We start from the raw sequence: 18660 nt of genomic DNA, 5'->3' as shown, positions 1-18660 counted from the left end.
AAACCCATGCCAGTTATCTAGTATGAACCTTATGAATGATGGCAGCGGAGAACACGTAACTATTACATAGAAAGCTGCAGGTTGCAATCACCATAGGTATATTTTGTCCGCACCAATCGCACCATAGTTAAACACAGCTTCCCTGCCTCTTCAGACAATCTGAACTTGCTGGTGTTTCCATACACACAACCTACAGCTGTAGGATTTAGCCCAGCAAGCTACCAAATGCCCATCTTGAAGTGTGAACAGAGATGGTGCGTAAGCCATGATTAACACATGGTTATATGTCAGCCCTGGACTTCATGTGAGCAGTATCCAGAAATCCCTCCAGCGGCTGTCATACGAGGCACATGCTGCCCTTGAAATTGGGATGAGGACGTTCCTTAACTTTTCACCTTATTTTGGTTCACTTGGGGGCAGGCAAGCTGGGACTTTATTTGCTTCATTCTAGCTTATCGCCTTCCTCTCCTAACAGAACTCACCTTCTCCGTCAGGGCTCGTGTTCTCATACGAATCCCAGCGAATCAAGGGGTCTGAGGTGTTGTAGTCCACTATCACCCCGGGATCATTCTGCAGGTGTTCAGATCCTGGAGGATTAAAGTGGCACCAAAGTTTTAGGTGTCAGAATAATGTACTGGATACATTCCAATGAGACCTGTGTCATTTCAGATGGGTGACAAAGCCCCAGGTGTGAATTAGCCAAAGTTTGCAGCACGTAGAAACCCAGCAACTCAATGCAAACCGGCAAGTATTCCTCCTTGAAGGGCTAGCCTTTTTTGCACTCCGGGGACGTGGGGACATCCTTGAATGTGACCTTCCACCTGTAGTCTGAAGTTCTGCAATTCTCCGAGGAGTCTGTTGGAGGCCTTATTCTACACAACTGAAACAGCTTTAAGACTGACAACCTGGAGGTGTCTCAAAAACCGGAAAGCAATTCAAAATCTAATTAGCTACTTTGAGCCCTGATTAGGTCTGTAGACAGACTAAATGGAAATCCATAAACTGGCACGGGGGCAAAGTCTCCCTTTTGCTCCTTCTGGAAGATACTCTCTTGCTAACCAGAGAAGAAAGAAGGGGTAACCTTGTTCTGAAGAACCTCCCTTGGCTCGTGTGTCTAGGGCTGGTGCCCTCCCCGTTCCCTCCCCCAATCCTCAAAATGATGCCCTGGAGCCAAATTCAGCAGCAAAAATCTCTGAAGACACACAGCTGGACCAAAGGAATAGAAAATTATGAATTCAGGCCTTCATAATGTAAGGTTTTCCATTGCTGAACTGCAAAGATTTGGCACTACTGACATTTGTATTTGTAGAGAACCATTAACTGGAGTCCTTGGAATTCTGACCCCCAGATGATCTATCCTTTTAGATGGCAATGCTGTGAAATCACCTGTGAAGCTCATCACCAGGTGGAAACCCAAACCTCAAGAATAACAAGAAAAATTCTGAAGACGTGAGCTCGGATGCCCGAAGGCTCCTAAGGAAATAAGTTTTGTTAGTTGGTTAAAGGTGCCTCTGGGCTTCAGTTTTATTTAGAAGCAGAATTCAACAGCTTTCTTTCTGACGGTTGTTCTTGTGCAACTTTGCTTCAAAACAAAACATTGGGAGTGTAAATCTGGCAACCAGGCCAAGCTTGGATCTCAAGCAAAAGGCGTCAATATAAAATACTTTTTCTTACACGTATTTCCAAGGGGATGAAAACCAGCTTCATGCCCACTAATGGATCCCAAGAAGCCAAAATTAGAATACTGCGCACTACGGCTAAGACGTGGAAAGCCACATGTGAACTTCCGCTTGCCCACGGAGGCTTCTCAGGTCGTGCTGCAACCTGTTGTGCCCCCTATCTCTGAAGAGAAGCGCAGAGGGTATCTGGGGCAGCATCCAGCGCAATGTGAGAAGATGCAGTGTAGAATAAGCGTGGCCCAAAGGCCCACGGAAGCCGTTGCAGAGCGTTTTGGAGCTTCATCCTGACTCGACTAGAACATCTGTGCGCATTTCCATCTAGGCTAGCCGACTGGGAGCTTACTTCAGAGTAAACATATACAGGACTGGGATGCAAGGCAGGTTATTTATGAGGGATCCTCACCTTGGATTCTCTCAGGGGATCCTGAAAACACCAGCTCAACTTTTCCATAGTCAGGAAAACGGTCGTCTGGAAAAGCAGCAGAAATTATTTCAGAATTTGTTTTTGATGCAAAGAAAGTGGAAGACTGTAAGCAGAAATCAAGATTCTGGGGTGAAATGAGTGTAAAGCTTGGTTGCCATTTAAAATCTAATTCTACTTGCAGCCTACAAAAATACCACCATTTCTTGCCATAGGGACAGAACAAGTTTGAAAGGTATACCTGGCTTACGATCTACCACTGAGAACATCATATAAATCTACTTTATCTTCTTCAACTTATGGCTGCTTTTAAAAAAGAAAACATTTTTTCTCTCTCTTGACAGAGCTTCGAGTGTAATCATGAAGAGCCAAATCTACCAGAAAGCTCTCCTGTACAAGCCCCGTTGAAATGAATGAGAGGGGCTCAGGCGGACCACCACTGGGTTCTTAGGCAAGCCACAGTCACAGAAACGGAGCTTGCACAGCAAAATTTCCCAAAGCATTGCAAGATAGTAAAGAGTCCAGTAGCACCTTTAAGACTAACCAACTTTATTATAGCATAAGCTTTCAAGAACCACAGCTCTCTTCATCAGAGGCATCTGATGAAGAGAGCTGTGGGTCTTGAAAGCTTATGCTACAATAAAGTTGGTTAATCTTAAAGGTGCTACTGGACTCTTTACTATTTTGCAACTACAAACTAACACGGCTAACTCCTCTGGATCTATTCCCAAAAGACTGGGATCTAAAACAGAAAAGATGGACTCTGCAGGAAAATGACCCCCCCACACACACCAGAAGACTGGGAGTAGTAAGATACAGCTGCCTACGCGGTTCCTTTCCTCCCGCTATCATCTCTCGGCGGCTAAGTTTTGAAAGGCTTCAAAAAGCTACAGAGCCAGAGATGATATTCGGCAGAAGAAAGACACGGCGCTTTATATTGTTCTATCTTCAAATGGCTTAAAAACTACTTCCTGTCCTCAGCATCAGAAAAATTAACACGCTGGTGCTGAAAACAAACAACATTTTCAAGAGTCATTGGCTGTCCTGTCTCCGTCCTTCACTGCCAGAGTTCAAGAACAGCCAACTGGTAGCCAACTCGCTTGCATACCGTTTCCTTTGCCCCTGAAGCCCTTATAAGAAAAGGATAAAAAAGAGGAGATGCTATACTTTGTTAATAGATCCACAGGAGTTAGCCGTGTTAGTCTGTAGTAGCAAAATAGAAAAGAGTCCAGTAGCACCTTTAAGACTAACTAACTTTACTGTAGCATAAGCTTTTGAGAATCACAGTTCTCTTCATCAGGTGCATCTGATGAAGAGAACTGTGATTCTCGAAAGCTTAAGCTACAGTAAAGTTGGTTACTCTTAAAGGTGCTACTGGACTCTCTTTAATACTTTATTAAAGCTCTCTTTTGGGTCTCCTGCATAATGTGCAACTCCGCATGATGGTCTGTAACGTTATGGCTAAGCACATACCCTCTGCTAAGTGTGACACCCTTACTGGAAGATGGCGTCAACTTTTATCATGGAATTGAGCATTTTCATTCCCTGGACCATTATCTCTTAATGTTGGATGCTGGTTGTTTCCACCAAAGCTCCCCTCCAGACATGCACACGCTCCCCAATTCATGCCATCTAAAGAAGGAAGCTTGCCTTTGTTTGCGTTGTCCAAGTCCTCTTTGCCAAATACCATACCATATCCCTGAACAGCCCCCGTGTGGAACTGCAGGCGGAAAACGGTGTCACGGGTGGCCGATCGGTATTTTTTGTGGTAGCACTTCAGCTGAAAGACAGGCAACAAAACAATGCCATTTCCAACACTCCTGTAGTCACCAAATATCCAGCTACACCAGAGAATACACGGTACTTCCTTCTCATGGACAGGCCGACAGATGTGTGTAGGGGAAAAGACTGAGGCACTGGTAGAGAGACGTGCAAGATCAAGACGCAAAACCCAGCTGAGAGATAAAGCACGCTGTGTAGCCTTGAACAAATCACTGCCCTTCAGTTTAAGATGCCTCACAGGGTAGTGGTAGGCCATGGGACAGTGGGAAAATGACAAACCCCTACCCAGAGCCCCTGGCAAACCCTGCTGCCACCAATGTCATCTCAGTCCCATTTCGTCTGAGGCCTTCAGTCCATGTAAAATACAGCATAAAACAGTCGAGGGCTAGTTTACACAACTGGTAATGAGGGGGTAAATCAGCATCCAGATTGTTCCACGCGACTGAATGCTCTTCCACACGCCCACAAAGATCTCAGGACATAGAAAACAAGGCCTCAAGGGGGAAGAGTGACAGACTAGACTTCCTCCTGACATGCAAGTTCTCCCACAAGAAGGGGTTTTAGGGGGGGGAATATTCATGCCTGCAGTCTTCTCATTCCGGAATCAGTTCTATCGCTTCCTCTGCCGTCTGGGAAAACTAAGACCAAGTCGAAGCATTTGGTGAGGCCCTACTCTACACCGCTCCTCCAGAAATGGTGGTGACGGGTATCAGAGCCTTTTCTGTGGTGGCACCCAGACTTCAGAATACCCTCCCCAGACTTGTCTGCCAGGTGCTCATTGCTTTTTTCCTCCAGGTCCCAGTTAAAAATAGTTTTCATCACACAAGGCCTTTAACTGATTCTTTTGGGCCTGGAGGCTGATTGCTAGGAAGAAACATATAGAAAATGCAGGAAGTAAAAACCCAGTGGTCCTACCGGGACTAATTTCCCCACTGAGCTAAACCTGCATAATTCAAAGGATGGTCCCATGAAAGTTTGGTATCAAATGCTGCTTCTTTTGGCAATGGCTCGAACTCTGAAATGCACCTCAAAATCTTCTGGGGTTGAATGGTACAAGGAAGCCTAGAATACACTTTCAGGTAATCCGAGAAACCATGTGCAGCAATTTCGGGGACTGAGTTTTTCATATTTTCTGTGTGCCACCACTCACTTTTAATGTTTTTTTATGATTCAGTATACTGTAAGGTTGCCAGGTCCTGTGAGCCCCTGACACTCACTTTGTGAAGCGCCAAGTCTGTATATCGGCATGCATGTGCTCCTGGCGCATGTGGTGATGTCACTTCCGGGAAGTGATGTCATCATGTGGGTCAAAGGGTGGCCCGGGAGCACTTCCACGCTTGGCAAGGAGGTTGAATCACCCCGACCCCACGGGCCTGATTCAGCCTGAAACGGGCCTGTTGTGGGGCATGGGAGAGCACTGGGGCGCTGCCAGGGGGGATGCCCCAGGGGGCAGCCCCCCCTCCACTGGCTAGGTAAATGGGGGTAGGGGGAGGAGGGGGCAGCAGGGGATTGGCAAGCCTTGCATAGTGCCTATTTCATTACCCTGAAGAGAATGGCCGAATTCCACGGTTGTCTAGCTTACTCTCTCTTGAAAGATTGCTTTACATACTGATTTGTTTACTAAGGAACTCCTGGGTGTCTGACACAAAACCCTTGAATGTTAGAGGATTCCAGGATACGGCTGCTGATCATCTGAGATACTAGTCACAGAATTCACTATTGTGCAGGAGCAAAACAGCTCGTCCCAGAATGGGCCCAATATTCTTTTGTGCATGCAAATCACATGAGATCGGAATGGTAGGGGAAATGCCTCTCAGGGACGCTTGTCCATCTTCTCCTCAAGGAATTCTGGAGAAACAATTTTGAATCCACTGGGGCCAACACAACATAAGCAATTCTCAAAGCTTTCATAATCTCTTTAGCTGGCACCTGCACATGAGGTGCGCCTTACCTCACAGGGCAAGTATGTTCAGCAGCAGGAAAGCAGATAAAGAATTGTCAAAACACTGCTACGGTATTTCCAAACACAGATTTAGACATCTGGTGCCCTGATTGAACCGCAGGCCCTCCTCCAACTCCGGCGTATGTGCCATACCTCAGATGGGAAATCAAGATAGCACTCCCCGAAGAGTCTGAGGTCTTAATGGTACATTCTTTCCTTATTATTCATGTTGCAATGGCATGCATGCATTTACAGGGGTAGCCTGAAGAGCCATCCAAAAAGACAGTTTGCATTTCCAATTAGACAATTCAACAACTCAATGAACTCCTTCCCCAAGAAAGTGTTTTCCAAAGCGTCTGAGTTTTAGCTGATCGAAGGGAAAGCACCGAACCTGACCAGGTTTCAAGTTACTTCCTTTTCACAAAGCTTTTGACCGTAGGGCAGACATAGACATTACACTGGATTGGCGGCAGCGCTGCATCCCCCCCCCACCCGCCGCGCCACTTCCTCGTGTTACCTAGCATAATGCATATGATCTCATCACTCTGTGCATTGTCCTATCCCTGCTGCCGACAGACAACTATCTGGAGCAGGTGCGGAGTATTGTTGTAGACTAGACATTGTTAATAAAGGGATAAAGATCTGCAGCAGTTCTTTCTCTGCCTTAGGATCCAAAATAAACTTAGAAAGGGTCCTGAGCCTCCATTGGTCTGAAACAGGCAACGGCAGAGACCAGACTCAGATCTGTTTCTGTTACTGGAGGTGCCTCTCGGTTTGTTGTTTAGACTCAGATCTGGGCAGGATGGGGAAGGGGAAAGAAGGGGTGCAGGGAGGGGAGGGGAGTTTCAATGAGCAAAACCATGCTGGGAGGGCGAAAGATTAAACATAATATTCCCCTGATCTGAAGCAGCTTGCAGCTATAAACAAACAGATCCCCTGGTCTGAAGCAGGGCCACACGTGCATGCAATGTGCAGATCTTTGCAGAGGAACAATAAAGGGAAATTTTCGTCACTCCTGTTTTGATATTTACTGTCTAGTTCTTTGAAGGAGGCTGCTGGGGTGGTGGTTTTTTATTGCCATTGAGGCCCAAAGAACAAGTGACAGCCCACTGCCCCCCATCTCCAGTCATAGGTCTGCCCTATTCATGAGCAAGACAGAAAGGGAGGGGCGATTTAAGGAGCAAAGGGGCACCCCCACCAGCCTCCTCACCTGCCAGTCTTACCCCTCCAAGTGCTTCTCTCCAGCCCAGTTAAGTTCAGTTGCAAGAAAAATATCTGGGGTGGAAGGACCGAGCGGGTGGCCAGAGGGTCCCTCATCCCCACACAATGAGCCCCCTTTAAATCGCAGCTCCCATCACCTGCTTTATGCATGAATGGAGCAGCCGCATATTCAAAGACAGATCTGCTGCAATTGTATTGTCATCCATTTGCACAACCGGCCTCAACGCAAACCGTTGCCTGTCATAACACACTGGCTGCCAGTTTGTTGCTGAGCTCAAATCAAGCTCCATGTGATTTCTTGGTGGTGGTTTATTGCTGCTCCACTAAAGAGTGTCTTACGTGTGGGGCTGTGCATGGGAACAAGATGACATTTGCAGAATGTGGTGCTCGATGGAGTCTTTTCAGTTTTCTGTGATTGAAGAAATGGCTGTGAAGTTTGGTTTGTGTGTGGGGGGCAACGTCCGCTGACATCTTAGAAGGCAGAGGGGACCTTCAAAACCCTTCATGGCCTTGGGCACACACACCTGAAGGGCTGCCTCTTCCCTTTCATCCCTCTGGGCCAGAGGCGGGTGTACGGTCATCACTTTCCATTTGCTCCCCAACTTGGTGAATCACCTGGCATCAATGTTTGCCACGTGATGATGTCACTTCTGGGAAGTGACATCATCACACTTGCGGGAGCCCCCAGGAAAGGTGAGTGCCAGGCCCCAATCCCCCCGCCAGGAGGTTGAAGGGGCCTGGCAACCCTAGCCAGGGTGATTATTGTTATGGGGATAATAATAACATACTTTGTAAACTGCTCTGAGTTGGTGTTAAGTCATCCTGAAGGGCGGTGTATAAATTGAATCTTGTTGTTGTTATTACTCCTTTTTACAGGGCCTCTGGAACAGAGAGGGTGGAGGAAGAAGAACTGCTGGTCAGAGGGCTCTTGTTGACAACGCTTTGTTTTCCTATGCAAGCTTTTATGAACAGGGCTGCGTGCAACTTGCCTTAAGTAAGCAATTGTGCACTTAGAAAAACTGGATTCTACAGCCTTCATAAATCTTATACCATATATATTTGTAAAATTGTGATTATTCTGATGGGCAACAGTGCAATCCTATGCTGTGTTATTCCAATCTAGGCCCTCTGGTTTTAATGAGCTTAAGACTAGAAAAACTTTGCGTTTGTGGTTTGGCTAGTTATGGGGAGGTCAAGGAGCTCTTCTGTGAAGCACTCATATCCTGACAACTACTCCAGGAAATATTATGCAACTTCCCCTCTGCCTTCTAAGATGTTGGCGGACTTCCCCCCCCCCCCACCCCCAAACCAATCTTCACAGCCATTTCTTCAACCACAGAAAACTGAGAAGACTCCATTGGGCACCACATTCTGCAAATGTCATCTTGTTCCCACACACAGCCCCACACGCAAGACACGATTTAGTGCGCCAGCAAAAACTACCACCAAGAAATCACACTGCAATCATGGCATACCACCTACATGATGCAGGGTAGACTGAGGTGTACAGATGGATGTAAGTCTCCTCTAGCCCGACGAGCATAATTTTAAAGTCAATTTCTGTTACTAATGTCCCGAATATATGACACTTGCATAGACATCAGTTCGCCAGCGTGTGCTTATTAAAGAGGGTGTGACCCCAGACAGTTTCAGAAAATCTTCTGCAGGTGAATTCTTTCTCCAGGAATAAGAGCTCCTTCACGCAAAAACCTCTTCTTCGTATAATTATTATCCCCAGGCACAAATGTGTAAGTCATCTTTTGCAATCACGCCTGAAAAGTCAGTCCAGATGTGTGAGTTGTTCTAAGAGTGGTGGTGTCTGGGAGGTCCTGGGAAAACCAAGAACTTGGTTCAGCTTCCCTCCCCTGATGATTTGTCCCTGGAAAAAGCCAGCCCTAAGCTGCTTGTCTCCCTAAGGGGGTAGAGGGGAAGGATATTGGGTGTCTATAAGTTTTCCCCAGTGGGGGTAAAAGCAGGAAAAAGAAAAAGTAGGAGAACAAAGGACTAAATACTATCCCTCTTCTTCTGCTCTTTGATAAACAATTCAGCTTAATTTGCAAAAGAAAAAAAAATGCTATCTAAAACAAATAGAAAAAAAAATCCCTGTCTGTACCTGAGTCCAGCCCTCCTCTCTTATATGCAGGGCTTTTTATATCGCCATCGTTTATACGATATGCAGTTTATAGATATGACAGTAAATCGTGCACTCTGCTCTCTCACAATAATTCCAGGAAGTGAAAAACCCCACCTCCACCCCACCTTGGGTTGCCAGCTCTGGACTGGAAAATTCCTGGAGATTTGGGGAGTGGGACCTGAGGAAGGGGGGTTTGGGGAAGGGAGGAAGCTCAGCGAAGTATAATGCCATAGAGTCTACCCTCCAAAACAGCCATTTTCTCCAGGGGAATTGATCTCTGTGTAATTCCAGGAGATCTCCAGCCACCATCTGGAGGTTGTCAACCGCACCCTGACTGTGGGAACAATCCCCCCCCCCAAGAGTCCAGCCCACAAACTGCTCCCTTAACAGAGTAACCCATCTCATCCCTATCATTTTGTGCAAGCAAGGAGGAGGAAGCCGGCTACACCAAATCATTTCTGAGGATGGGCAATTAAAGGCCTGTGCTAAAGGCAGCAGGACTTGCCATTTGCCAGTATTTTAACCGGCAAGCACTGGCCCCCTTAAGAGATACAGCAAGAGAGTGCTCAAGGTAAAATTAAATATTCACCCGGATGACATGTATGGATGAGAAGGAAGTGAGAAATGGGTAACCCATCGCCCTTACAGTCAGCAACACGGCCCATGGAGGTTTTGCAGTCGCAGCCCATGCCATTCTCCAAATGGTAATACACACTCTCAGAGCCAAACTACAAGTGACGCCTTACACAGGTTGGACACTTGTCAGCTTCCCTCAAGTTTTGATGGGAAATGTAGGCGTCCTGGTCTTGCAGCTGTAATGCAGAGCCAAGCTGTAAAACCAGGACGCTTACATTTCCCATCAAAACTTGAGGGAAGCTGACACGTGTCCAACCTGTGTAAGGTATCACTTGTAGCTTGACTCTCAGTCTTAGGGCCAAGCTACACATGACGAATGACACTTGAACGGCAAGTGGATTGAGTGGAAGGCAAGTGAACAGGGAGAAATACACTTGCCGTTCAAGTGTCATTCGTCATGTGTAGCTTGGCCCTTAGAATCATAGAATCATAGAGTTGGAAGGGGCCATACAGACCTTCTAGTCCAACCCCCTGCCCAGTGCAGGATCAGCCTAAAGCATCTCTGACAAGTATTCATCCAGCCTCTTCTTGAAAACTGCCAGGGAAGGGGAGCTCACCACCTCCCTAGGCAGCTGATTCCACTTTTGAACTACTCTGACCCCAAAAAAGGTTTTCCTAATATCCAGCCAGTACCTTTGTGCATGTAATTTAAGCCTATTGCTTCGGGTCCTACCCTCTGCTGCCAACTGGAACAGCTCCTTGCCCTCCTCCAAATGACAGCCTTTCAAATATTTAAAGAGAGCAATCATGTCCCCCCTCAACCTCCTCTTCTCCAAACTAAACATTCCCAAGGCCCTCAGCCTTTCTTCGTAGGGCTCAGTCTCCAGACCCCTGATCATTCTTGTCACTCTCCTCTGCACCCTCTCGATTTTGTCCACATCCTTTTTGAAGTGAGGCCTCCAGAACTGCATACAATACTCCAGCTGTGGCCTGACCAAGGCAGTATAGAGAGGTGCTATGACCTCCTGTGATTTCGATGCTATGGCCCCTTTGATACAACCCAAGATTGAATTAGCCTTTTTTGCCACCGCATCACACTGACTGCTCATATTCAGTTTACAGTCCACTCTTACCCCAAGATCCCTTTCACATATACTACTGCCCAGAAGTGTATCCCCCATCCAGTATTTGTGCTTCCCATTTTTGTGGCCCAGATGTAATACTGTGCACTTGTCTTTGTTGAATTGCATCCTATTCACAGCTGCCCACTTCTCCAGAGTATTCAGGTCTTGTTGAATTTTAATTCTATCTTCTTGGGTGTTTGCTACTCCTCCCAATTTGGTATCATCAGCAAATTTAATGAGCAGCCCTTCCACTCCTTCATCCAGATCATTGATAAAAATATTGAAAAGTACAGGGCCCAAAACCGAGCCCTGCAGCACCCCACTGGACACCTCCCTCCAATCTGATGAAACGCCATTGACCACCACTCTTTGGGTGCGGTCCTCTAACCACTCTTCCTTTTTTTTTGTTATAAAAATTTTTATTGGTGAGTATACCATTCAAATTTAATACATACAATCACTTAATATCTAATTAACCCTATCCCCCACACTTTTCCTCCCCCCTCCCTATCGACTTCCAACAGCTTTCCAACCCTTAACCCCTCTTATTACTTAATGAAATCCCTTACTCTAAGCACATTCTAATTTTTTTCCAGATATTCTATCATATATATCAAATATACTATCAATATAGTATACATCTATCAATTATACTATCAATATAGTATACATCTTATAACCCTCAATATAGCAGACCAGTATGATATAGCATAATATATAACCAAAATCTTAGTTTAAACATATTCTATTTCTTTTAAACATATATTCTATCAAATATACTACTATCAATATAATATGTATTATAAAACCCCTACTGTGTGCCATGCCACCAATGTGGCACAGCACACAACACCATATTACATAGTCATTATGTAATATACAACCTGATCCACTAACATTATATATCATTTGTAGTATATATAGTATACCCCATTAATATATTCATTTAACTATACTCTTATTCATATACTCTGAAAGAAAATTCCCCTAACCCTTATACTAGCTTAGATTATAATTGCATTTCCCCTATATGGTAAGATCCCCTCTCTCTCTCTCTTGTCCTTATTTTTCTTTAAAAATTCTCAAACTGCCACAGTTCTCTCTAACCACTCTTCCTAAGGGATGGAAGCTCTTCGCACAATTAGTTGAGCAAGACTGACAATGGTCCTGCAAGATGGGCCCATTTGCTTGGTGGGCAGGCAGTTCTGAGGTGCAAGGCCTACGACAGCACTCTGCAAATCCCCACATGGAAGCTGCTTGCCACCGGCTGCACATCACTATCATTGCAAGAAGGGTTTTAATTTGCTAGCAGAAGCTGTGCCAAGAATGTGCTGTGGTGGCATGCAGACTCTCCAGTGCGTTGGCAGAAAGGCGCTCCTCATTCCTGCTAGCACTGGTTATGAAAACACACGCCACAGAGGATATCACACGGACTCCCAAATTCTTCCTTGCTCCAACCACCCAGTCAGTTAAATTGCAGAGCCAAAACATGAACTGGGAATATCATGCGTTGCAATCAAATTGCTCATAGCTCTCGTTCCTAACCACAACATTTGCACCCCAATACACCGGGCTGCACGGATTCGGCACTCAACAAAATAAAAACTCTTTATCCAGCAATGTTAAGCTTTCAAGCTGCATCGATTTATGAGAGGTGAGCAAAACTTTTCCATCTTATTTTGCCTTGTTTGCTGGAACGCTTGATCTGTTGCACAATTCCCTTCCATTTTGCTAGTCATCAGGAGGGCCAAAGACTTCTAAAGGGCAAGGAAAATTTGTGCCCTCGCTCCTAGAAAGTTCACTCAACCACGTTTGAGCTGGGAGATTTCTGCACGTAGATGAAGCAGTAAATACAGGCTATTAAAAATATACAAGCAGAGATTCTCAGGAATCTCCTTTCTATACTTAATGCCACATTCTGCCCTTTTGTGGCTGCTTCTGCTCCAATGAACTGCAGCACATGCACGTGCATGCCCACACACGCGCACGCACACACACACGCACAGAGCCCTACTGATAATCTTTTATCAGAATGCTCATGTAACGGAATTTTCCTAAACATAATACAAAGAGAATGATTAAAAGATTGCTATTATGCCGGCTGTCTCTTGCATAAAATGCCCTTGAGGATCGCCAGCGGGCAATAATTTCCTAGAAGCAGGGCCATCAGCCAGTTCACAGATTTTGCCAGCTGCAGGGTAGCTGCACCAAGAGCGATATCTGTGCCAACGAATCAATAGCCCTTTCAGTAAGTGCCAAAATGGGTGGCTTCGGCTCAGGAGAGGCGGCTTTGCAGAGAAACACGCTTTGCCCAAGAATAATCTGGAAGGACTGCAACAAAGATGCAACTAGGGTTGCCAGCCTCCAGGTAGTGGCTGAAGAATTACTGGAATTACAACTGGTCTCCAGGCCACAGAGATCAGTTCACCTGGAGAAAATGGCTACTTTGGGGGGGGGGCTCTATGGAATTTTGCCATGCCAAGGTCCTTTCCCTCCCCAAACCGCACTTTCTCCAGATTTTTCCAGGTTTCACCCCTCAGATCTCCAGGAATTTCCCAACTTGGAGCTGGCAACCCTAGATGCAACCCAGATGCGGAGGTATTCTCAGCCTGCCTTTCCACCATCCGCAAAAACACAATTTAAACAAAATGAAGAAACAAAAAGAGCAAAACACTACAGCAACGCTGGTGCTCCCTCTGCAGCTCGTGGAGAGCCATACGCACAATTGCCATCAACCCAGACAGCCCTGTTTATCTCCATCCCTGGCACGAAGCTTGCGCTGCAGGGAGGCTCACAGCTTACCTGCTCCGTCCCTTTTCAAGGTAGGAACCACCTGCCAACCACACGTCTCAACTAGGCAAGGACCTTGCCCCCTTTCCTGAAACATGGGCACAGGGGCCACATTGGGAAGCAATGCTCAAAAGAGCCACAGGTGGCACATCAAAGAACCACATGGAGGTCCTGAACCCCTGACTGAGGGCCAAGCTAGACGTGCAGGATTTTTAAAGAGTTGAGTCTGGGTTCCTTGGCTCCAACACGGGTTTCCGCACCCATATAGTAGTTAAAAAGTAAATAGCTGTTAAAAAATAAAAGCGAGCCCAAATGGCCTCAGAATGCTCCCCCCTCAAGCCATTTCCTCATGTCACAAAAGCACAAGGAAAACAGTCTCTTAGGTCCACAACTGATGTATAACCCTTCCTTGGAAAAGAGGAGGTAGGTGATGCCAAAGTAAAGTGCAAAGTGCAGGACGGATCTTCACATAACCGTTCTGTATATGCTGTTTTCCTTCTTCAAACAGACGTCCACGCCCTACAGACTATTAGCCACGTCTGTTTCGCACATTAGTGCTTTTTCAAGGGCAAACAATTAATCCTTGAGAAACACCCAGAAGCTATTCCATCAGCAAGATATATCAGTTTATATACTTGTATCTGTATATATATATATATATATATATATATATATATATATATATATATATATATATATATATATATATATGTATTTATTGTATTTATTGATTGTTATTGATTAGGGTGTATGATTGTTTTCTTGATGCACTTATAGCACTGAAGCACCTTTAAAATTTAAAATATAAAATACAAAAAATCGTATTCGTTGTATGGTTCAAAAATCCAGTACCGGGAGTTTTATGAATAGTAGTATTGAGAGTTACTCCTTGGTTTCACCCTTTGGTAGAGTTATGAGTAAGAACACCACCTTGGATCTGAAATAACACTAAAGCAACGAAAGGAATGCTAGAATATGTCTTTGCATGTGTGAATGAACCATTACAGATCAAACAACAGAGGCAAGTTTTTACACTTCCTCTAATTCAATGTTTTTCAGTGCAGTCAGTTCACCTATCCCTCTGTTTCGTAACCAAGGAAGCAAATGACATAGATGCATGCATGAACCACCCCTGAATTAACTTATATCCCACAGATATGTAGGCCAGGCAACCCCAGCACTGAATGTCTTAAGGACATTCTTAACCAACCATCCAGGGATTTAAGTAGTGATGGCTCATCTTTGGGATAAAAACCTCTGAGTTTATTAAAAATAACTTAAGTACTAAGTAATATTCCCAAGTGTTTCTGTGGCTTTTGTTTTTGTTTCCAATAAGGAGTACAAGATATATTTTAGAATCATGGATTTATTTTAAATTAAGCTATCTGGATACGGCAATGAAGTAATCTCAGGGCCAAACTACAAGAGACGAATGGATCTAACAACCATGTGTTTTGCTAAAAATGCAGCTGAACTCTGCATATATTCTGAAGAATATTTACACTGTAATATAGCACAAGCTATATTACCGTGGGGATAAAGTTGGACAATGGGATTACACACAGCCTAAATAAACAATCATAATCATAAAAGAGGTTCACCGTTGTGAATTTTTTAAGAGCTTGAGAACAAGAAATATATGCAGGATCAGATCAAGATTCTGCTTCCAGCAATGGCCAGAAAGATGCCTCTGGAGGTTAGTAGGAAGGACAAGAAACATTCCCAGCATCTGAGCACAACAAGCATTCTGCCTTGTTATAGGAACATTACTGAGGCTAAGAGCTTTGGATGTATCCATCCTCCATGAATTTACCTAATCCTTTCTTAAAAGCTATCTCAGGGCCAAACTACAAGTGATGAATGACACTTGAACAGCAAGTATATTCCTCCCTGTTCACTTGCCCTCCACTTGCTCGCCACTCCATCCGCTTGCCGTTCAAGTGTCATTCATCACTTGCAGCTTGGCCCTAAGAACTGAGAACCAGCATGGTGTAACAGATAGAATGATAGACTAGGATCTGGGAAACTGAGGCTGAACCCTCTCCGCCACAGAAGCTTGCTGGGTGAACATGGGCCAGTCACACACACACAACCCAACCTACTTCATTGAGTTGTTGTTGGGAGGATAAAATGGAAGACGGGAGAATGATGTTGGAAGCCATTTTGTGTCTCTATTTGGGAGGAAATCAGGGCACTCACAAATAAACAAAATTCACAAAAAACTTACCATAATATCTCCCTTTAGAAGCTGGGCTGGTTCAATTGCAATGCAGACTCTGCTTTGGTTCTCTGGGCCCACACTACTTAAACAACAAACGGGGAAATCAATTATGAGAATAGTTATCCTTTAAGATCTTAAAATGACATGTCATTTTGACTCCCAGAAGTCCTAACAGCTTACTGATGACATGGCCTGCTTTCACACGTTAGATAATGCATTTTCAATGCCGTTTAACAATCATTTGCAAAATATCGCTAGAGTGCACTGAAAGTACATAATCCAACATGTGTGAAAGCAGCCGTACAGAGTCACAACATGATCATATGGCACAGTCCCCCACTTCACCAGGCTGTAGCACCCCAAGTGTGCATACAGAGGTAGAGACTAGAGACTGGCATGGACCGAAATACGAACCAAAGTTCATCATGAACCGGGCTTGTTTGTGGTTCATGAACCAGCGGTTCGTAGAGGCTCGTTTTTGACAAACCGCTATGGTTTTTAGCCCAGTTCATTTGATTAGTATTTTGTCTCATCAGTGCAGACAGCCTGGTGCCACTCAATCAGTTTCCAAGGCACCAGGGGGATGGACTCTCTTCACACCTTTTGCTGACCCAAAAGTGAAGTTTTCACGAACCAAACAAACTGGTTCGCGAACCAGGCAATTTCATGCTGGTTCGTGATTCATGAAACGTTATAAACCATGAACCACAATGAACCAACATTTTTTCAGTTCGTGCCCATCTCTAGTAGAGACCATACATTTAATAATTATCCATCACAGAAACAAAATAGATCTCTGCACAGAGAAAAACTAGGACATTAGGACATTAGCCTATTCCTCTTTACAACACTCATGGCATATTTAGACATGGGAGAGGATTCAAACCATAATCAGCAACCTACAATCTAAAATACAACACTCCTGGGAGGGACAGAACAAGATTATTTTTTTATTGGCCAATAAACACATATGGGAGTGTGGGTGGTTATTACTTACTATACTCCTGATGTATAAACTGGTTGCATGGCTTGGTACAACTTCAGAAATGGCCGACAAACTGAAAAACAAAGTTGAACAATATATAAACTTTGCAAAAAATACTGTAAATGAAGTTTTATGTTTCTTTGCTGCTTCCATTGCGTCCGCTAGCTCACGCCCGGCTCAATTATTTCGAACAGTTCGGTCCTTGGTCTCCCTCTCTCAGGGAGACCACCAAATTCTTAATTCAACTATTGGCTGCAAGGCTTTTGCAAGCTATTTTGCGGGTAAAATCTTGTCCCTTCGCCGTGGCCTGCCACTCACTGTTGATACAGTAAGGGAACTGGAGACCCCTTGGCCGTCTTCTGGGTCCGTATTAGACCATTTCAGGCTGCTCTGGACAATGTTGATAGGATCCTGCAGGGGATGAGGCCAACCACCTGTCCTCTGGACCCCTGCCCATCCTGGCTGGTGAAGGCCAGCTCGGAGGGGCTACGGGACCATTTGGAGGCCATTGTTAACATCTTCCTGAGCTCTGGGGTTTTTCCAGGAGCATTAAAGGAGGCGGTAGTGTGGCCCCTCCTGAAAAAAACATCTTTGGACCCCACCAACCCGTCCAGTTACCGCCCAGTGTCGAACCTCCCGTTCCTGGGCAAGGTGATTGAGCGGGCGGTGGTGGTACAACTGCAGGAATTCCTGAATGATGCTCTAGTCCTGGACCCATTCCAGTCTGGCTTCCGTCCTGGCCATGGGACAGAGACAGCCTTGGTTGCCCTCACAGATGACCTTCGCAGGCATCTGGATCGAGGCGGGTCAGCGCTGCTTGTGTTACTTGATCTCACAGCAGCGTTTGACACGGTTGACTATGATTTGTTGGCCAGCTGCCTTGCCGACGTGAGGATTAGGGGGACAGCCTTACAGTGGCTGGTCTCCTTTCTCCAGGGTCGGGGACAGAGGGTGGCACTCGGGGGAGATCTATTGCCCCGTCACCCTTTGGTGTGCGGGGTTCCCCAAGGGGCGATACTCTCCCCGATGTTATTTAACATCTATATGCGCCCCCTCACCCAGTTGGTGCGGAGGTTTGGGCTGGGTTGTCATCAATACGCAGATGACACCCAACTTTTTCTGTTGATGGACGGCCGGCCAGACACGGCCCCAGACAATCTGGCCAGAGCTTTGGAGGCTGTGACCGCATGGTTGAAACAAAGCAGGCTGAAATTGAACCCAGTGAAGATGGAGGTCCTGCAGCTGGGATGGGAGCTGCCAGATGTTGGGATCCAGCTCCCTGCCCTGGATGGGACACCACTGGCAACTTTGCCAGTGGTAAAGAGTCTGGGTGTGCTCCTGGATGCCTCCCTATTGATGGAGGCCCAGGTCACGGCAGTTGCCAAGTCTGCATTTTTCCATCTTCGTCAGATCAGGCAACTTGCCCCCTACCTGACGCCCCAGGACCTGGCTACAGTGATCCATGCAACGGTCACCTCCAGGCTAGATTACTGTAACTCACTCTACGCTGGGCTACCCCTGGGGCCGATCCGGAAACTACAACTGGTCCAGAATGCGGTGGCACAGGTCCTGACTGGTATACCTTACCAGTCACACATCACACCTGTCCTGCGCCAGCTGCACTGGCTTCCGGTTGAATTCCAAATCAGGTTCAAAGTGTTGGTTCTTACCTTTAAAGCCCTGAGCGGGTTGGGACTGGCATATCTTTGAGACCGCCTCTTCCTGTACGTTCCCCGGAGATCGCTTCGATCAGCGAATAAATATTTACTTGTGGTCCCCAGCCCT

The 18660-nt window shown here is 45.8% G+C and overlaps 1 protein-coding gene across 1 annotated transcript in view; it reads right to left on the bottom strand.

Annotated features, from left to right (window-relative positions):
• The window catches only part of TNS3 (tensin 3), a 361185-nt gene that overhangs the window by 109695 nt on the left and 232830 nt on the right, over positions 1-18660 (bottom strand). The window contains exons 14-18 of the mRNA XM_054991056.1: positions 16888-16948; positions 15897-15972; positions 3751-3880; positions 2083-2148; positions 474-587 (exon numbers count right to left, since the gene is read on the bottom strand). Coding sequence (XP_054847031.1) covers positions 474-587; positions 2083-2148; positions 3751-3880; positions 15897-15972; positions 16888-16948 — 447 coding nt within the window. The remainder of the gene's footprint in view (positions 1-473; positions 588-2082; positions 2149-3750; positions 3881-15896; positions 15973-16887; positions 16949-18660) is intronic.

The sequence above is a fragment of the Eublepharis macularius genome, chromosome 11 (assembly GCF_028583425.1).
Source record: "Eublepharis macularius isolate TG4126 chromosome 11, MPM_Emac_v1.0, whole genome shotgun sequence".
NCBI classification, from domain to species: Eukaryota; Metazoa; Chordata; class Lepidosauria; order Squamata; family Eublepharidae; genus Eublepharis; species Eublepharis macularius.
Note: the sequence above shows the minus strand (reverse complement) of the source record. Positions and strands in the feature narration are given on the sequence as shown.